Below are 19,471 nucleotides of genomic sequence, written 5' to 3'. Positions count from 1 at the left end.
ACATCCCCGGTGGGGGGTGTGCAGGAGGCAGCTGGTGGATGTTTCTCTCTCATCGATGTTTCTAACTCTCTATCCCTATCTCTTCCTCTCTGTAAAAATTCAATAAAATATATTTAAAGAAAAAGAAAAAGAAATATGTAAGCCTAGAATTCACCATCAGTAAATAAATCAAGCTGAAAAAATAATCCCTATGTTCAACTAATTTATAATGTAAAATAAATTATTAACTTACATTGTGAATACTTATTAAAGAGAGAAGGGGGGGGGTGCTGCTTGGCTAAGTCCTGGGAATCACAGACATGAAGATGCCTTTAAAATAAAATACCTTGCTGTTTTTCCTAAATCTCTACAACTCCTTGAAGCCATTGTTTCAAAACCATGGAGTTATAAAGGATAACACAGTACCTTCGAATTGAGAAGTTTAGCTACATTCTAAAATGAGCTGCTTTAAGAAAATTTGTATATCGCTCTCTTACCCAAGGCCAATTACCCTTTATCAAGGGAACTAATTAAGTACAGCATTCCAAAGTCCCCTTCAGTTCTTCATATATTCCACTTTATAGCTCTATTATACATCTATCTCTTTCTCTATCTCTATCCATATGCATATTTTGGACAAAGTGAAAGGAAGGAAACATATATTTCCTTCAGTCCTTAATATAAAATCTATTTGTCCATGTAAAATATGCAAACATTTACATACTTCCCAGACAGCTTTTCATTATATGCCAATATATTTTCCCCTCCAAGTTCTCTCTAGTTTTATCATACAAATATAACTTAAATAATTTAATACAGTTTTTATGCATACTAAAATGAGGAATGACACTTTGAGGATTTAAATAATTTTTAAGGAGGTATAAAATTAAATTGGCAAAGTTGGCCTACTGAAGTGTAACAAATATAAACTTCTCATTGATTTGCAAGGTCTTCCTTCTATAGTAGTCGTATTATTTAACATGATCACTGTTTATGATAAAAGAAATTAGTTAAAAAACATATTTGAACTACCACTTGGGAGAATTTTACTGACACTAAGTACCAATGTGTAGCTTTTATCATTGGACATTTTTCAACTTACACTGTCCATCACACTGTGTCAAGTGCACAGTACATGACTCAAACCAGCTCTTTTAAATATTCCATAGTGATTAAATATTCAGTGTTTATTAACCTAAAACCTTCACATTGGAAAATTACCTTTGAGCCACTGGAGATTTGAGAGAATAGTGAGAAATAGCACATTAATTATTTTTCTTTAGCCCAAATAAAGCATATTGAAAATATGCAAACTTGTTTAAAATAATTTAGTGTGTTGGCTGGTAATTAAGGGGACTGCACCTTATACAACATGAATATTATAGACTAAGAAAGAAAATATGATTACTAGTACAGTGATTATCTCATGTTCAAAATTTTTAGATGAGCTGTTTGACATATTAAATGAAAATCAAATAATTTCCATGTTACATGAAATTTTATGTGAGAAAGTATTAATGTTTTGAATTTTTAAATTGGAGCAATATATCCTAAAATGTAAAGAACACAACATTATACATAGTAATTTCTAAAATAGAGCTGCAATCCTATAATTAATGGTCATTGCTCAGCCCTAAAATTTAAATGTTGATACCTTTCAGCTTAGTTGGATAATGGAGTAGAAACACTCTTAAGATATTCTTCAGTTGACTAAACTGTGAATTGCCTGCAAAAGCTGGATTAGAAAAACAATTTTTGCATGTGAGCAAAGTGAATATAAAAAATATAGCCAATTATTAACTCATCAGTATTCTGCAGCAATACTTCCCAAGTGTAGAAGAAAAATTTTTAAAAATTAATAAAGTAAGTACATGGAAGTTCCTACTTTTATTTTAATGATTGTGTATAGGTGCCGGTACTTATTTGGGAACAAATAAATGTGTAGACATAAATTCAGGAGTCCAAACGATGTTCTCTATTAAATAATATTTAAAATATTTTTAAAAATTAAAAAAAGTAAGGCAATGATTCTTTCTGAACATCCGTGGGCTTTTTCTTATCAAGGGCATCATTCTAATGCATGCCTTTAGGATCCCTTTAATAATTACATGGATAATAAACTACTGCTTTTCTCATGCATATATAAAGAAACATATCAAGTTCTTCCTTGTGAGAACATCTCATGGTATTACCAGAAGCTTTTTTGTTGTTGTTAATCCTCACCCAAGGATATTTTTGCATTTATTTTATTTTATTTATTATTATTAATTTTTTACATTTTAGATATAGTGGAAGGAAAGGAGGGAGAGAGAAACATCAATGTAAGAAAGATACATTGATTGGTTGCTTCCTGCATGATCCGGATTGGGGCGAGGGATCAAAACTGCAACCCAGTTACATCCCCTTGACCAGGAATCAAACCTGCAGCCCTTCAGTGCACATGGCAACACTGTAATCGCTGAATAAAGCTGGCCAGGGCGTACTTGCAAAGTTCTTTAATTACCTCACATTGTTTGGGAATCCCAAACTGCTTTGGGGTAAGTCTTTTGCTTTTTCATTTTACACTTAAGTAAGAACAATAAAATACCATCATTTCTGCCTTCCAGCCTGCTAAACTATTATATATGTATATATAATAGATTGTGTAGATTAAATATGTAGACTATTATATACATACTAGAGGCCTGGTGCACAAAATTCGGGCCCTGGGTGGGGGGGAGTCCCTCAACCAAGCCTGCCCCCTCTCACAGACTGGGAGCCCTCAGGAGATGTCCTACTGATGGGGAGCAGGCGTAAGCCGCAGTCTGGCCTCCCTCTGTGGGAGGTGACTGGGCTGATCAGGGGAAGGCGCCAGCCCCATCACCCCGCTGCTGCTGCTACTGTCACAGCCTCCAAGGTTTTTTCATCAACACCGACTCCAGTCCCTTCACCATGAAAATATAACAACTTTCTTTAGGCATTTTCAAGATGTGTCTTTCATAGGATATGACATTTCTTTTATTTCTTTCTTTTTTATCCTCACCTTAGGCTATGTTTCCATTGATTTTTAGAGAGCTTGGAAGAGAGAGGGAAAGACAGAGAGAAACATCAATGTGAGAGGGACACTTCGATTGGTTGCCTCCTACATGAGCCCTGATCTGGGCCCCGGCCAGGGAGGAGCCTGCAACCTAGGTACATGCCCTTGACCAGAATCGAACGCGGACCCTGCAATCGGCAGGCCAAAGCTCTATCCACTGAGCCAAACTGGCTAGGGCAGGACATGACATTTCTTAGCCCCTCCAGCAGCAGACCTTAGTTTTTCCAGGAGTGAGGTGGAAAAACCCTAGATCACCTTCTTGGATTCTTATTACTTAAGTTACTAAGAACACTGTGAGAGGCAGCTTACAGGGAGCTTAACCAATGAGCAGTCAGAAAAGGTGTTTCCTCTGCATCTCATGTGCAGAGGACCCCCTGCATTGTGTCCGCAGGGCTTTTGTCCGCTGGTCCAGGGGCGTGCCTGGAGCTGCGCGTGGCGGCGGCTCTGAGCATGCCCCCAGCCTAGCAGCCGGTTCTGTCTGCTGGGCTTCTGTCCACTGGGCTACTATCTGCTGGGCCAGGGGCATACTCAGAGCCACGCGGCAGCAACTCTGAGCTCATCCCCAGCCCAGAGCCCACTTTCTGTCCGCTGGGCTTCTGTCCGCTGGGCTTCTGTCCACTGGGCTTCTGTCCGCTGTGCCAGAAGTGTGCCCGGAGCTGTGCTGCGGCTCTGGGCACGCCCCCGGCCCAGCAGCCCAGCATTCTGTCGGCAGCCCTTCCTCCCTCTGCAACCTGGGTGTGGGACACAAGTGTTGTCACCATGGCGACGATGCCAGCGTCCTGCCCTGGTGCTATGGGCACCGCCATATTTGTAGTGGAGTGATGGTTAATTTGCATATTACTCTTTAATTAGATTGGATATACTGCCTTCCAGCCTATATAGACTATTATAAATATATCTGCCTTCCATCATGCATAGAGTATTTTATATATATTTGCCTTCCATCCTGTCATTCCCCAAGTGTGGATTTATATTTATAGGCAAACTGAATTATGTATATTTATAGGGGATTCTCCTTGTTTCTAAACCACTGTAAATATAAATATAATTATACTAGAGGCCTGGTGCACAAAAGTCATGGGATGGGGGGGCGTTCCTCAGCCCAACCTGTGCCCTCTCAGAGTCCAGGACTCCCCGGAGATCGAGCCTAAGCTGGAAATCAGACATCCCTCTCACAGTCATGAGCTCTCACAGTCCAGGGCCCTTGCTCCTTACTGCCTGCCTGCTTTGGAGGTGGGAGAGGCTCATGCTATCTCCTCTGTGCTCGCCAGCAGTGAGCCCAGCTTCTGGCTGAGCAGGGGAGGCGGGGGTGGGAGGGAGGGAGTGTGGCTCAACCAGAAGCTGGGTTCACTGCTTTTTAGCACTAGCCCCACCTACCACCCACTGGTGGGGGGGTTGATCTGGGGCCAGGCTGGCTGGGGGAGGGGCTGGGGTTGATTGAGGCACTACAGTCGCACCCCTTCCGGCCTCTGTGGATGCTCCGGAACCGTGCAGCCCCCTCTCCCATCGCCTCTGCAGAGGAAGGGTCCACAGTGCTGGGACCAGGACCCCGAGACCCCTGGACCGCACTGCAACCTCTGCGGAAGGAGGGGCCGTGACGCTGGGACTGGGACCCTGGGATCACACCACGGCCTCTCCTGTCACCTCCACCAGAAGCAACTGGGCCTATCAGGGGAAGGTGCCACCCTCATCACCCCACTGCTGCTGCCACTGCCACTGCCAGCTGCCACGGCTGCCTGCCCTCGCTTGGCCCTTGCAACCACCATGGCTTTGTCCAGAAGGAGTTCTGGACGTCCGGAAGATGTCTTGTCTATCTGGTCTAATTAGCATATTACCCTTTTTTTAGTATAGATGGCTTCTTCTTTTTTTTTTTTTTATGATGTTTTTATTGATTTCAGAGAGGAAGGGAGAGGAAGAGAGAGATAGAAACATCAATGATGAGAGAGAATCATTGATCGGCTGCCTCCTGCATGCCACACACTGGGGATCGAGTCCGCAACCCAGTCATGTGCCCTGACCGGGAATTGAACCCGTGACCTCCTGGTTCATAGGTTGATGCTCAAACACTGAGCCACGCCGGCCGGGCATAGATGCCTTATTCTTGTACTAAATCTCACATAAGACATTCCTTTAACATATACCAGGAATATTTGTGCCATCCCTGAATGACTATGTCACAAAATAAAGATGTATATTTCCCTAGGTCAAAAATTGTAACTAATAGTTATTTCAAAATGAAAATTTATGTTAAATTAAAGACAGGCATGCCATAGAAGACAATGCTAAATTCACATTAATACTGAAAATACAACACAACACCTCAAAAGTATTAATTTAAGCAGAATGCTTTTATAAAACTGAAGCCCAAAAGATTATCTCTGAAGCCTTCTTAAAAAAAGCAGATAAGTCATCCTAAGAATGCTTACACAATTTCCTACCAATGTTTCTTTTGCCTACAACGCTAAAGATAATATATGTAAAATAGGGATTTCCAATCAGAGAAATACATTAAGATGGCAGTTTAATTAGGATTATGTGAGTATACACTAATTATCACTTATTCAATTTCAAATTGCTGGTATTTAGTCTCCTCAAAATCAGATATAATTTTAGTTGATTTGCCTTGATGAAAACAAAACAAAAGAATACAAAAGCAATGAGCATAATACAGTGAAAAATGGAGAGGTATGGAGAGCGCTGGACAATGCTGCTCATTGGTGCGAGTGTAGGCCTGCACACCTAAGGGTCTAGGGTTTGATTACTGGGTGGCAGGTTCATCCCTGCCCTGGTTGGCTGGCAACCAATCCATATGTTTCTCTGATGTGGAAGTTTCTCTCTCTCTCTCTCTCTCTCCCTCCCTCCCTCCCTCCCTCCCTTCTACACTCTCTAAGAAGCAATGGAAAAAATATCCTTGTGTGAAGATTGAAAACAACAAAAAAGGTATGGAGAAAAATGATATTCTGTGAGAATTAGGCATTTTGAAGTGGACTGAAATGAAACCAAAATAATTACTTCTCTTCTGGGACTCAATAGATTTCAAAAAACAAATGGTATTAATTGATAAGTACCTATTCACTGTGTAACATTATATGAGAGACATTAAGATTCATGTGTCAAAAGAATGTTCTAATAATAACCAATGAAATATTCACTTTTTTTATTGAATATATTAGGATGACATTGGTTAATAAAATTATATAGGTTTCAGGTGGTATTTCTATAATGCAATTATATAATGTATTGTGTTCACCACCTCAAGTCAAGTCTCCTTTCTCACCACTTATTCCCCTTTTATCCTCTTCTGCATCCCCCGACCATCACCCCCTTTCCCTCTGGTAATCACCATTCACTTTCATAGTTGATACTCATCATAGGATTGAAACCTAAGCAGAGGTATTAACTGGTCATTAGTACTAGTAATACAAACATACCATAGAAAGAAAAACTGCATATAATGATGTTGCATGAAGTTTATTCACTACAAAGATATCACTGTTCCTAAGATTTGGGATAAAGTCTCAAGGTTAGCATTTAAATTATTCACTTTGTTTTTAATTCATTTTCTTTATGTACTAGAAGCCTGGTGCACAAAATTTCTGCACTCAGGGAGGGAGGGGGTCCCTCAGCCTGGATTGTGAGATGGCGCAGGCCAGGCCGAGAGATCCCACCAGTGCATGATCAGGGCTGGGGAAGGATGCAGGGGGTTGGCCAGCTGGGGAGGGACTATGGGAGGGCTCCAGGGCATGCCTGGCCCATCTCGCTCAGTCCCGATCAGCTGGACCCCAGCAGCATGCTAACCTACTAGTCAGATTGTCTGCCCCCGGTGGTCAGTGCATGTCATAGCGACTGGTAGGCCAGTCAACTGTCTGCCCCCTGGTGGTCAGTGCACGTCATAGCAAGCAGTTGAGCAGCCTTAGCATATCATTAGCATACTACACTTTGATTGGTTGAATGGCCGACCAGACGACTGGACACTTAGCATATCAGGCTTTTATTATATAAGATTTTTATTGATATTTAGGGAGAGAGAAGAAAAGAGAGGAAGAAAAAAAAAAGGAGGAAGAGAGAGGGAGGGAGGGAGAGAGACAGAGAAGACAGAGAAACATTGATTTGTTGTTTCACTTATTTATGTATTCATTGGTTGATTCTTATACATGCCCTGAAAAGGGATCAAATATTTCATGGGGACAATGTTCCAGCCAACTGAGCTACTCACTCAGGCCCTTAAATTCATTTATAATCATTAGTTTGACTGATGTCAATATGAGTCCCCATATCCCTAAAATAAAGTTTTAAGAATAGTAAATTAACCTAGAGCTTATTGATACCATGCTACTTCCTCACTAATAATGTCCATACCTTGCATATCCTAAGTATTAAGATAAATACTAGTGCATTAGCCAACACTTTCTCCAAAGCATGCTTCTATAAAAATACCCATGTTATTAAACAAAGTCAATGTTTTCAAGATTTTATCAAAAATGTGAGTCTTTAGTATTGCATCTTCCCTTTTTATTAATGGTATTTTGAAGACAATGTAATATATCAAAAAGACCACAAGTTTATAATTTTGCTGGTACTATGCTATCAAACTCTCAGATACTGTATTAATTTGTTACTGAGAATAATCATATTCACACTGACCTTTGGAATGATTTCAATAATCCTCTATTATATGTTAAACTAGAGGCCTGGTGTATGAAATTCATGCACAGGGAGCGGGGGGGGGGGGGGAGAGGTGGTCCCTCAGCCAGGCCTGCACACTCTTGCAATCTGGGACCACTGGCTCCTAACTGCTGGCCTGCCTGAATGTCCATCCCTAACCACTATGCCTTCCTGCATGATCGCCCCTAACCACTCTGCCTGCCTGCCTGATCACTCCTAACTGCCCCTGCCTGCCTGCCTGATTGCCCTAACCACTATGCCTGTCTGCCTGAGGCCCCTAAGTGTTCACCTGCCTACCTGATTGTCCCTAACTGCTCACCTGCCTGCCTGATCACCCCTAACCATCTCTGCCTCAAGCCTCCCCCGCCCCATGTCTGGAAGGTCTCTGGCTGTCTGATCTAATTAGCGTATTATGCTTTTATTATTATAGATGAGGAAGTGATACCACCAAGCAAACTGAATGAGTTAATGTATTTTCTGATTTTCTTTTTTTAGTGGAGCACATTTTTTTAATGACAAAATGATCTGAGATTATAAACATACATGCTACATTCACAGTTGTCTATTCAAATTTTGAATTATGCAAACTAGGGATGAGAAGGAAAATTATTCTTAATAAATTATAGGTTGCTAGATGAAGTCACTATCAACTAATTTGATAACAAATCAATAAAAAAAATTTCTGACTCACAATATATTCAGCCAACATTCATCTTCTTTTCTTCTTCAACATATTTGCAATCACTCATTTTCTTCTGTCAACTTTTTTCCATATCTTAAACTTACCAGCAATATTCAGTCTTGGAGCCTTTGAATTTTTTTTTTTTAATTCTGTCTGTAGTGGACATTTTCTAGCTAATTGCTTGGTTAGGCATTGACCTATGAACCAGGAAGATATGGTTTGATTCCTAGTCAGAGCATATGGCCAAGTTGTGGGCATAATCTCCAGTAGGGGGCATGTAGTAGGCAGCTGACCAATGATTCTCTCTCATCATTGATGTTTCTATCTCTTTCTCCCTCTCACTTTCTTTCTGAAATCAATAAAAATATATTTTAAAAAAAGATCTACTTTCATTTGTTCAAAAGAATAAACATGTATTATTTGCTTAAATTGTGCCACCTGATATGAATATAAACCATACTAGCCTTAGTGTATACTTCACAGTTTAGGAAGTAGTTATAGATGGGGTGATAACAACTACTTTCATATTTATTAATCCACACAGCACATTTAAAGCATATTTAATCCCCAAATTGATTTATTAATCCACACAGCACATTTAAAGCATATTTAATCCCCAAATTGATTATTTGGGGATTAAATATGCTTTAAATGTGCTGTGTGGATTAATAAATATGAAAGTAGTTTTTATCAGGAGAGAATTTGGGGATCAACAGAGGTGGGGCACAGACCCTCACCCCTCTCAACATTGCAGGGGCCTGAACCCTAGCCCCCTCTGAGGGAGGTCTCCTGCCCCCATGGCTGCTTCATGCTTCCCATGCCCCGCTCAGATCAGGACCCAGGTGACCGACAGAGACTTGGCCAACAGCAGCTGCCCTCTCACTCCAACAAGAATTGTTTGAATTGTCTTGTACCCATGGTGTGGGGAAGTGGGTTTACGATATCTAAATCCAGCCTACCACCAGGAATGCTCAGGACCTACTCAAGAAGGCAAATAATCCCTTCCACCAATATTTACAGGGTAAAATAAGATTGTTGTTAGAGTAATAAATTTGATAGTAAAATAGTAGTCAAGTTTTCAGGCAAATTTAAATTGGCTAGTTGAAAAAAGCGAATATTCTAGAAAAATTAATTGTACTGGACAAAAAGGTGTTCCTAAAGTGTTAACTAAAATTTTTATTGGTACTTCATCACATGATAAAATTGTGCACCAGCCGAAACCGGTTTGGCTTAGTGGATAGAGCGTCGGTTTGCGGACTGAAGGGTCCCAGGTTCAATTCTGGTCAAGGGCATGTACATTGGTTGCGGGCACATCCCCGGTGGGGGGTGTGCAGGAGGCAGCTGATTGATGTTTCTCTCTCATCGATGTTTCTAGCTCTCTATCCTTTCTCCCTTCCTCTCTGTTAAAAATCAATAAAATATATTATAAATAAATAAATAAATAAAATGTCTTTAAAAATAAATAAATAAAATAAAATTGTGCACCATGTAACGAACCTAAAACAGTAATATTATAGTGCAAAAAAATAAAATTTAAAAGCCATCAAGACTACATTATAAAATTTTCAAAAGCCTCCTAACATTTAAATCAAAAAAGGAAGGGATAGTAGAGGAATATTATGTAAGGAAAAATATCCTGTAAGTAAATTACATCTAGAAAATTAATACTTGAGAAAATTAATTGTAAGGCTAAAAGCAAGACACCCATGAAAAACACACAAGCTGTCAAAACAAGCCAGAGGAAAATCATTTGGGCAAAAAATGAAATAGGATCCCAGGTAAAATTTATAGAAAATATTTCTTTATTAACTTTTGGTTGAGAATATGTTTGTATATTTTCAGAAAACAACTCCGAGACCATGTGGATTCCAGCAACAGAGAGGAATCGACAGGACTACTCCAGCCACGAAGACAGAAGAGAAGCAGTCCAGAGATGGAAGACGCTGATGTGGCCTTCCCATACTAGCAGTTAGCAGCTGTGCATCACTGCAGGTTGCCCAGGACCAAACCAGAGAGAGTCGGACCTGCATTACCACCATTTGTCCACCATCCAGAACTGTAATGTCAGTGCTGATATGTACACATAAGGAACTGTTGGACATTGAAATTGGGTCTCAAAAGAACTGTTGGCCCAGAAAGAAACTCACTACAGACTGATTCATTTGCCTGTCACCATAACCATTATTGCTTGTCTCATTTTCGGTTCTTATAAGTGTATTTCTAATAGCACATGATCTCACTCATCTAGGGGAAATAATGAACAACATAGACTGATGAACAAGAATAGACCCAGAAACAAGGAGGCATGGATCAGACTGTCGGGCCTCAGAGGGAAGGTACGGAAGGGTGGGGGTAAAGGGGAGAGATCAACCAAAGGACTTGTGTGCAAGCATATGAGCCTAACCAGCGGTTAAGGACAACAGGGGATTGGGGGCATGTGTGGGGGGTGTGTGGGATGGGAATGGGGGGATGAGGACAAATATGTGATACCTTAATCAATAAAGAAATTTTAAAAAGAGAAACACAGTAAAAATAAAATATAAATAAAGCATATTTAATTAAATTACATTAACAATTCCAGTTAGAAATATGTGGCATTTGACCATTTGTTTTGAAAACTGCTATTCAAGAAAGTTTCAAATCATCTAGGGATTACTGTTTTCATTCAGTATTGCTAAGAATCTTTACACTGCTGACTACTTTATTCAAAAGTAATAATAGTGACCCATTTCAGATTTCCAGAATCCTACCAGAGAAGAAAGTTCTTAGCCCTTTAGCTTCATGAAGAATGATCAATGATCTGCTCAGTCCATGTTCCATCATGAGGAACAGAAGAAGTGATAGGACCATTCATGCTAACGGGGTATTTTGGAGAGAAAGTTTCTGGTGGGCAGGGAATACTGGGCTCTGAAACCTCAGAGAACACTCAGGGGAAGAACAGATGAAGACATTGCTTAGGAAAGGCCCTGGACAGAGAAAAGCCCCATGAGCTTTATTCTAAAACCAGTAATTGAACTTTAGTGCATCGTCCATCCATAATTTACTAAATAATTTCCACCGGGGCGTCACTCCCCAACTAAACTAAAAATTACACAACAGTATGTTGGCTATTCAAAAAAAGAATCTCAAAACCAAGACCCCACACTCCCTCTTAAAAAGTAACTCCCTACAGATGCTCTCTGTTCACCTTGTAGAATAGCCTTTGTCTTTTTCATCATCCTAATTTATTTCTATCACCCTTGTTTCCTGGATTAGAAGTCAAAACACTGGTGGGACAGATGAGGCACACAGTTATGTATTGTTTGGCTCATGAAAGGTATCAACATTTAACTTAAAATGACTTATCTTTAATATATAAGATTTCCTATTATTCTGAAAAAAATTGTAGAATCTTATTTTCTTCATATTAACAAATGGATAGAACCTAATAGGCCTTCTCACCTTCTACTATAGAGACCCATTCTTACTGCCCTTCAAGGCCCATGGCCTATGTTCCAACAGTGTATGCAAATTAAATTAATACTAGCTTCAGTTGTTTGCTTTAATAAGGTATAATTTAGTTTTTTTTTTCTATAGAAAAATGGTTCATTTAGTATTAAATGTGTGTGTGTGATGTAATTTAATTCTACATAATTCAGATTTATTCCTATTAGACATATAATTACAATATAGGATTTAACAAAAAGAAAAGGAACAATTAGAGTAGAATGTCTTTTCTTTCTTTTTTTAAAAAATACATTTCTATTGATTTTAGAGAGGAAGAAAGGGGGAGATAGAAACATAAATGATGAGAGAGAACCATTGATCGGCTGCCTCCTGCACGCCTCCCACCGGGTATCGAGCCCTCAACTCGGGCATATGTCCTTGACCAGAATCAAAGCCAGGACCCTTCAGTTTGCAGGCCGATGCTCTATCCACTGAGCAAAACTGGCTAGAACTAGAATGTCTTTTCTTAAATGTGTTGTTTTTTTTTTCATTTCTTTAGAAACCAGAGTTAGTTTGCATTGAATCTTTTCATTATTATTAATAACACCGGCATCCTGAAATTTAAAATGAGGGGTCACTAACTTTCAGGGTTGTTTTCCTGTATAAAATGCCCTAGCTTACTGGCTTTTTTTTGCCTTCCCTCTGCTTTGTGAACTTCTCCCGCCCCTTGTTTTATGATCATTCCATTCACTCCAGCAGCCACTTTCCATGTGGGGCACTATTTAGTAAACAAATGAGGAAAGAAAGATCATAAATTAAATATGTGATTAAATGCCAAAAAAAAAATTCTAGGTAGCTTAAGGAGATAAATAACAACCTATTTTGCTAATGTTTAGAATCTTTTCTATTTACTTATCACTTTGAAGTTATATATTCAGAAGGTTTGCAGCTGCTGACCTTTTAGAAAATGATTCTTTGGCATAAGTGAAGCAGAATGCATCCTTGCACATACAGCTTCAGCAGTAATGAGCAGAGCCAGATTGCTTGCTACTATAAAACTTGTCTTACAGTCACAATAGTAAGATTTTAAAATAAATGAAGAATGGACATGATTTCTTTTTTACATAAACTTAGGTCCAACATTGGCAAATGTATGTTGGATAGTATCATTTAACTCCTCCATAAGTTATGAAAAAAATTATATTTCCTCATCAAGGTGTATACCTTTCATTGAAAATAACTCACAATGACTTGATGACGACTGGGAAAAGTAAATAATAGGATGAAAAAGAAATTTGGAATCATCATTTCAGTGCCATGCAGCGTCCATAAGCAGTCTAGCCAGAAGGACACCAATGTCTTTAAAAATATTTTATTTATTTATTAAATATAATTTTATTGATTTCAGAGAGAGAGAGAAACATCAAGAATGAGAGAGAATCATGGATTAGCTGCCTCCTGCACACTCCCCTACTGGGGATCAAGCCCAAACCCGGGCATGTGCCTTGACCTGGAATCAAACCCTGACTTTCTGGTTCATAGGTCAATGCTCCTTGAAACCACTGAACCACACCAGCCGGGCTTCAAAAAGATTTAATATTTTGGCAGTTAAAAATCAAGTTAAGATTGTCTGGCTCCCTTGACTCAACACTGCCTATGTGTTCATCCGGCTTCTGAGAATTAGTCTGAACCCGTGATCCCAAGGCCCACTTGAATGCCATTCCATGGGTGTCCTAAAGCAGCCAGGACCTGGATTTGGCAGGCCCTGAGAGGCAGGCTTTCCCCAGCTTCCGTGTAACTGCTCCTGGCCTCTCTCCTTCCCGGAAGGACTCAGTGGCATAGGTCACCCAGAGTCCAGTGAAACTGGAGCATATGTTTCCAGAAAGATTATTTTTTAAGACTTCATTTTTAGAGCAGAGTTAGGTGCATAACAACAATGAGAGAAAGATACAAAGATTTCTTATATAACCCTTGCCACTCACATATTATAGCCTCCCCTATTATTAAAATCACTCACTAGAATGGCATATGTTTTTTTACCAATGTTAACCCTACATTGACATATCATAATCACCCAACATCTACAGTTTACCTTAGATTTCACTCTTGCTGTTACACATTCTTTGGGTTTTCCATATGAATAAGGACATATCCATCAGTAGACTAGACTATTTTCACTGCCCTAAAAATCCTCTGAGCTCTGTCTATTCATCTTTTCCCTGCCCACCCTAGTGACTGCTGATCTTTTTATTTTACCCGTAGTTTTTCTTTTTCCCCAGAGTATCATAAAGTGAAACTATACAGTACATAGCAGTAGATAGCCTTTTCAGATTGGCTTCTTTCGCTTAGTAATTAGACATTTAAGATTCCTCTGTCTTTTCATTGGTGGATAGCTCATTTCTTTTTAGCACTGAATTTGTCTGAATGCACCACCATTTATTTATTCATTCACTTACTGAAGAACATCTTGTTTGTTTCAAATTGTTGGCAATTATACATAAAGTTGCCATAGCATCCCTGTGCGGGATTTGGGGTTTACATGTTCACTAGAAAGACTTTTCAGAAATTATCATTTTATTAAATAAGATAATATGTGCTAAGCCTTTTTCTCTGTATACATTCTCCCCTCTAGATGTAATTACACACTAACCATGTTGTACATACTAGCTTAAGAGCTTGCTGGTAGTTGCCGGGAACTGATGTCTGTCTTTTTATATGTTGAATTTGTGTCCTTACCACATAAGCTTGCTTTCTGGTAGCTGTGATGAAAACAAACTCCTGGTTGAGACTAAGGGTGATATAATGAATCTGTTATCAATATGTTGCTGAGGAAAATGACCAAGGAGAAAAAAAAATCTAATAGGCAACAGAGTGATGAAGAAGTTTATGAATCTCCACCTGCTAATTTTAAGTTCTTTCAAACATATACGCATCTACAAATGCATATAGCACACAGTCACAAAAAGGAGTTATTCCCATCTCACAGAGTATAAAAATGTTGAAATATGCTGATGCATATGATAAATTATGAACATTTTGTAAATGTATCCCAATGATTTCTAATAGAAAATTAACTATGAATTTTTAAAAAAACGGAGTTATTTAAAAGCTCTACTTTAGTAGAGGATGTGTTTAGCAATGGAGACTGTTTAGCAGTACACATCAATAAAGTAAGCCAAAGGCAAGTAGACACACAATAAACTAACTAGTTTGGCTTAATACTTTTAAGAAGCCCTGGAACTCCCTGACCAATGTGGCTCAGTGGTTGAGCATCGACCTATGAGCCAGGAAGTCATGGTTCAATTCCCAGTCAGGGCACATGCCCAGGTTTGTGGGCTGGGTCCCCAGTGGGGTGTGTGCAGGAGGCAGCCAACCAATGATTCTCTCTAATCATTGATGTTTCTATCTCTCTTCTCTGAAGTCAATAACAATATATTTTAAAAAAGAAGCCCTGAAACCTTTAAAAGTGAATGCTTATTATACTGGTAGGATATGATACCCACATGTTTTATTACTACCATTTAAAATGCAGGAAAAGAGAAATTAAGATATTTTAAGAGCAGGACTAGAATTAATGTTCTTATTGGGAAGTTTCTTAGATTGCCTAAAAATTATAGAAAACATTTTAATGGATTGTTTCCTTTAGACTTTTAAATTAAGGACGATTGCACAGTACATTATAATATCTGGCAAATGTTCATTTAATCAGCATATTTCAGAAATTTAATGTAAAAGAAAAATGTAAAGCATTTAGTCTCTGAGTTGTTTATTGATACTCTGTGATGACACTCAAATAACTTTGGCAGCATTCTGAGTAGTTGGCAGTCTCTTCAAAATAAGCCAATTAAAGTCTACAACATTACTGCACTATATCAAGTCACATTCTTCTAAAACTAAAATATTAATCTTTCACAATATGCCACCAAACAGCAACATCTTTGCAATATACTATAGCAATGTATTTGCAGAGTCCTTAAGCTTCTTTGAAAAGTGGGATAATCTACATGACAGGAGATAAAATATCATCAAAACTATAGCTATAATTATCTGGTTGGCAGAATAAGCTCTGTATAGGCTCACACATTAAAACACAAATATTTAGTTAAACTAAATCTTTTAGTTCAACTCAGCTTATATGTTCAAGGGAATTGGTGAACAATATGAAAAGGAAATATAGATTGGCCTTCTGTCTTTTTATTTATTTTTTTATCTCTGGTTTAAAAAGCAAACTGTTTTCATTGCGGAACACTTAGAAAATACAAACTTATTCACAGAAAAATAGTTAACCACAAATAAACCATAATTCTACACGTGAGGTAGAACATTTTTCTGGTATAGTATTTTTGTATATGTTTCCTTTTCTGTTAGCACACATAGGGTGTATTTCCAATTCATTTAAATAAATCATAATAACTATAATTAACTTAATATTATTTCATGCTTAATAGGGATTGACTTAAAAAAAAAGCACCTCAAATTTTTGTGATTTCTTAAGTGTTGCTAATAGATACTTAAGTTTTTTTAAACAGAGGCCAGCAAAGCTGCAGACATTTTTGGCTTATTTTAAAGGATGTACAAAAAAAAAAACACGTTTATGTCAACTCTTCAAAGGAGTAAAAGGAATATTTCTAATGCTGCACAATAAATCCATGATGAAGTGAATAGAATAATGCAGGCATTATGTATATTATAGTTGTCAAAATTTATGTTGGTTTAATTCTATTAAAAACACATTTTTTAAATAATTGACAATTCTTTCTTTAAAAATGTAAATCTGAAAAACGCAATGCTTAAAATAAATAGAAAGTACAAATCAAAGAACAGTAATGGAAGCTCCATTATAGAATCAGTAGACAAAATAAGCCATAAAGCACATTCCCACACTTAGTTTGAAGTAGAAACCAGCACTCAATAGACTATTTCACTCCTACCTAATAGAGCAGAATTTATAATAATAAAAGCATAATAATATGCTAATTAGACCAGGTGTCCTTCTGGAAGACCTTCTAGAGGAAGCCAGGGCTGCGAGGAAAGCCTGGGGCCCGGGTGCCTGCCGGTGGCCAGAGGGAAGCCTAGGGCCCAGGTGCCAGAGAGAAGCTGGTGCCGGCAGCCGGGGAGGAAAGGCCTACTCTTGCAGGAATTTCATGCATCGAGCCTCTAGTCTTTAAATATTTGTACATTAACATTTTGAGATGCTAAAAGAGTGTTGTGGGAAAAAAAGTGCTAATTATATCTATTTTTGGTTCTGATAAGAAAACATCTTTTCAAAGAACTTAATATGAATTAGGTATTAGTTATTCAATATGGCAGACAACCTGCATGAAGATTCATACTTCTTTGTCTGCCCTAGACTTTCTGTCAGTTTTTCTGTTCCCATTAACCATTTCTCAATCGCCATGTCTAATAAACTGTGGATCCTAATCCTTACTAGATTCCGGCCAATTTAAGTTAACAGTGTAAGACTTACCTTGTGTTACACTTCTCTTGGAGGAATGTAATGTATTTCAGTTAGATGAAATAATAATCAACTTTATCTATTGACAAAGAAAAATTCCAGCAGTATCTGAATGCACTCCTGGACTGGTCCTAAATCAAATAATTCCTTCACCATAACAACTAAGCAACTATCTAGAATTTCTCATAATATAATCCAAGTAAAGCATTACCAGGGAATGGCGATATTTAAATCCTTACCTGGGAAAAGTTAAAGGAGAGCTGTTTGTGGATTTGGGTTGCAGCTTTTATTTAGTACTTCTGCACATAACAAATATAGCATGAAAATGGGAAGAAATCCCTCTTAGATAAGTCACTCGCAAACAGAAAGCTCACTCACCATTCCGACTCTCTTCATCAATAGCAACTATGGTAGCTGGCGGTCCTCCCCTAGCTAGTTTGCAATCTAAAGAGAGAAAACAACCAAAGGTAAGAAGTTACAACTAGGGGAACACTCACCCTGAGATCAAATTCACTGAGATGGGTAGTGACAGTTAAAAAGAAAAATCCTACAATCAAACTAATCTGAGTCATTACTTTTAATAGCTTTTAATTATAAAAAAAATTTATATGAACCACATAGATTACTTTACCACATCATAACAATAGTTACTTCGTATATCCTGAAGCTATTCAAATCTGACTGAGAAAACACCAGCAGAGACCACAGGAGAGCAAAAGTCTTTCCGGACAGAGATAATGGGATGGTAATATAACCCAAAGAAATAACATAAAGGAATGATCAACAAGGATAAGTTGTAATTAAAGCTTCACAACAGAAACAAACATAATTAGACTTTAATTGTGATAAAGAGTCTAATTAAAGGAAGTGGATAACATTTTAACAATGTTCTAAAGAGAATGAAACAAAGACAGACAAGCAATGCTCATGAGGCTGTTCGGAATTTTAATTTTTGTCATCTTACCCTCATATTGCCAGTCTGGAGTCAAAAGAATAGAGTCATCAAGGGAAGCAGATCAGAAAAATGGAAGAAAGAAAGGAAGAAAGAATATATGTATATATTTAGCGAAGATTTACAGATATACGTAGCATTATATAATAACAGATACATCACCAAGTGGTTTGTGGAAAAAGAAATATGTAAAATCCTTATAACAAATTTTGAAATTCTAACATAACATTAACACATTAACTCAATAATATATGCCACTTAAAAATGATATAAAGTACATTTATACGTTTCCTAAAAAAAGTAAACACAAATTACTTATGAACTATCATCCCATGTTGAACAAACCTTAAGCACAATGCCTGTCAATAAGGGATGACTAAGTCATTATTTTAAATAATACTAATAACCTGCCCAGAGTCTCATGATCATGAACATGTAAGTAGCATCATGAGCTATAATATCCATGATAATTGAAATGGGAAGGTGTTGCTTGCAAGATGTCCACTGCACATATCTGAGGCAGAAAGCATGCTCCTAGGCAGAACCGGGTAAAGCTGTGTGTGCAGGTAAATGCACTTGGTGCACTCCCGAGACTGAAGCGTAAATCAAAATTGCTTAAAGCCATCCAAGTATGTGTGTTTCTTGGGAGATGACTTCAAGGCTTATTACTTATTTATTTGTGAAAATTCTATCTATTATGCCGATGGGCATGAATAACAAAGCCTTTGGCAAGCACTATTCTATATTGTAAGGTATGTGCTCTCTCAAATGGACCTTAAAATCACATAGATCTATAGTTTTCCGTCCCTGTCAATGTGCAAGGAGTTTCAAGCCACCGCATTTTTAGATCTAAAATATGTCATATTGCTAACACTCTTTCCTCCTCTTCCTCTCTCCCCGCCCCATATAGCACAGCTGCTCACTATTTGTCACTCTTACTCTTACAATGGTTTCCTCACCAATTTCCCAGAATCTTTGTTTTCGTCTTGCATTCATCTGTTCATTCCATGAGAATTATTTTCATGCACCCAAATCAAAGGTAAAATAATGGTACTTCTTGGCATAAAAGCATTACATGTTTCCCAACACAAAGCTTTTCTGAACTAAATAGTTAATGAAAACATTTCCAAGGATGTTATGGTCTCTACATCCTTTAGAATTAAGCACTATGCCCTCCTGTCGCATCAGACACCTTATTCTTGCTGGAATGTACCTTGTATTTTGGGGGAAGTTTTA

At 38.2% G+C, this 19,471-nt stretch overlaps 1 protein-coding gene across 15 annotated transcripts in view; it reads right to left on the bottom strand.

Annotated features, from left to right (window-relative positions):
- The window catches only part of PCDH15 (protocadherin related 15), a 590,647-nt gene that overhangs the window by 483,689 nt on the left and 87,487 nt on the right, over window positions 1-19,471 (bottom strand). For 9 of the 15 annotated variants that reach the window (XM_054728734.1, XM_054728732.1, XM_054728733.1 and 6 more), the window contains exon 2: window positions 17,662-17,727. The exons of 3 other annotated variants lie outside the window; for them this stretch is intronic. In XM_054728734.1, the coding sequence (XP_054584709.1) occupies window positions 17,662-17,727 (66 nt within the window). Of the gene's footprint in view, window positions 1-17,661; window positions 17,728-18,247; window positions 18,263-19,471 lie in introns of all 15 variants that reach the window. 3 more of the 15 variants (XM_054728735.1, XM_054728731.1, XM_054728725.1) reach the window with 1 other exon arrangement.

Source organism: Eptesicus fuscus, chromosome 17, assembly GCF_027574615.1.
Source record: "Eptesicus fuscus isolate TK198812 chromosome 17, DD_ASM_mEF_20220401, whole genome shotgun sequence".
NCBI classification, from domain to species: domain Eukaryota; kingdom Metazoa; phylum Chordata; class Mammalia; order Chiroptera; family Vespertilionidae; genus Eptesicus; species Eptesicus fuscus.
Note: the sequence above shows the minus strand (reverse complement) of the source record. Positions and strands in the feature narration are given on the sequence as shown.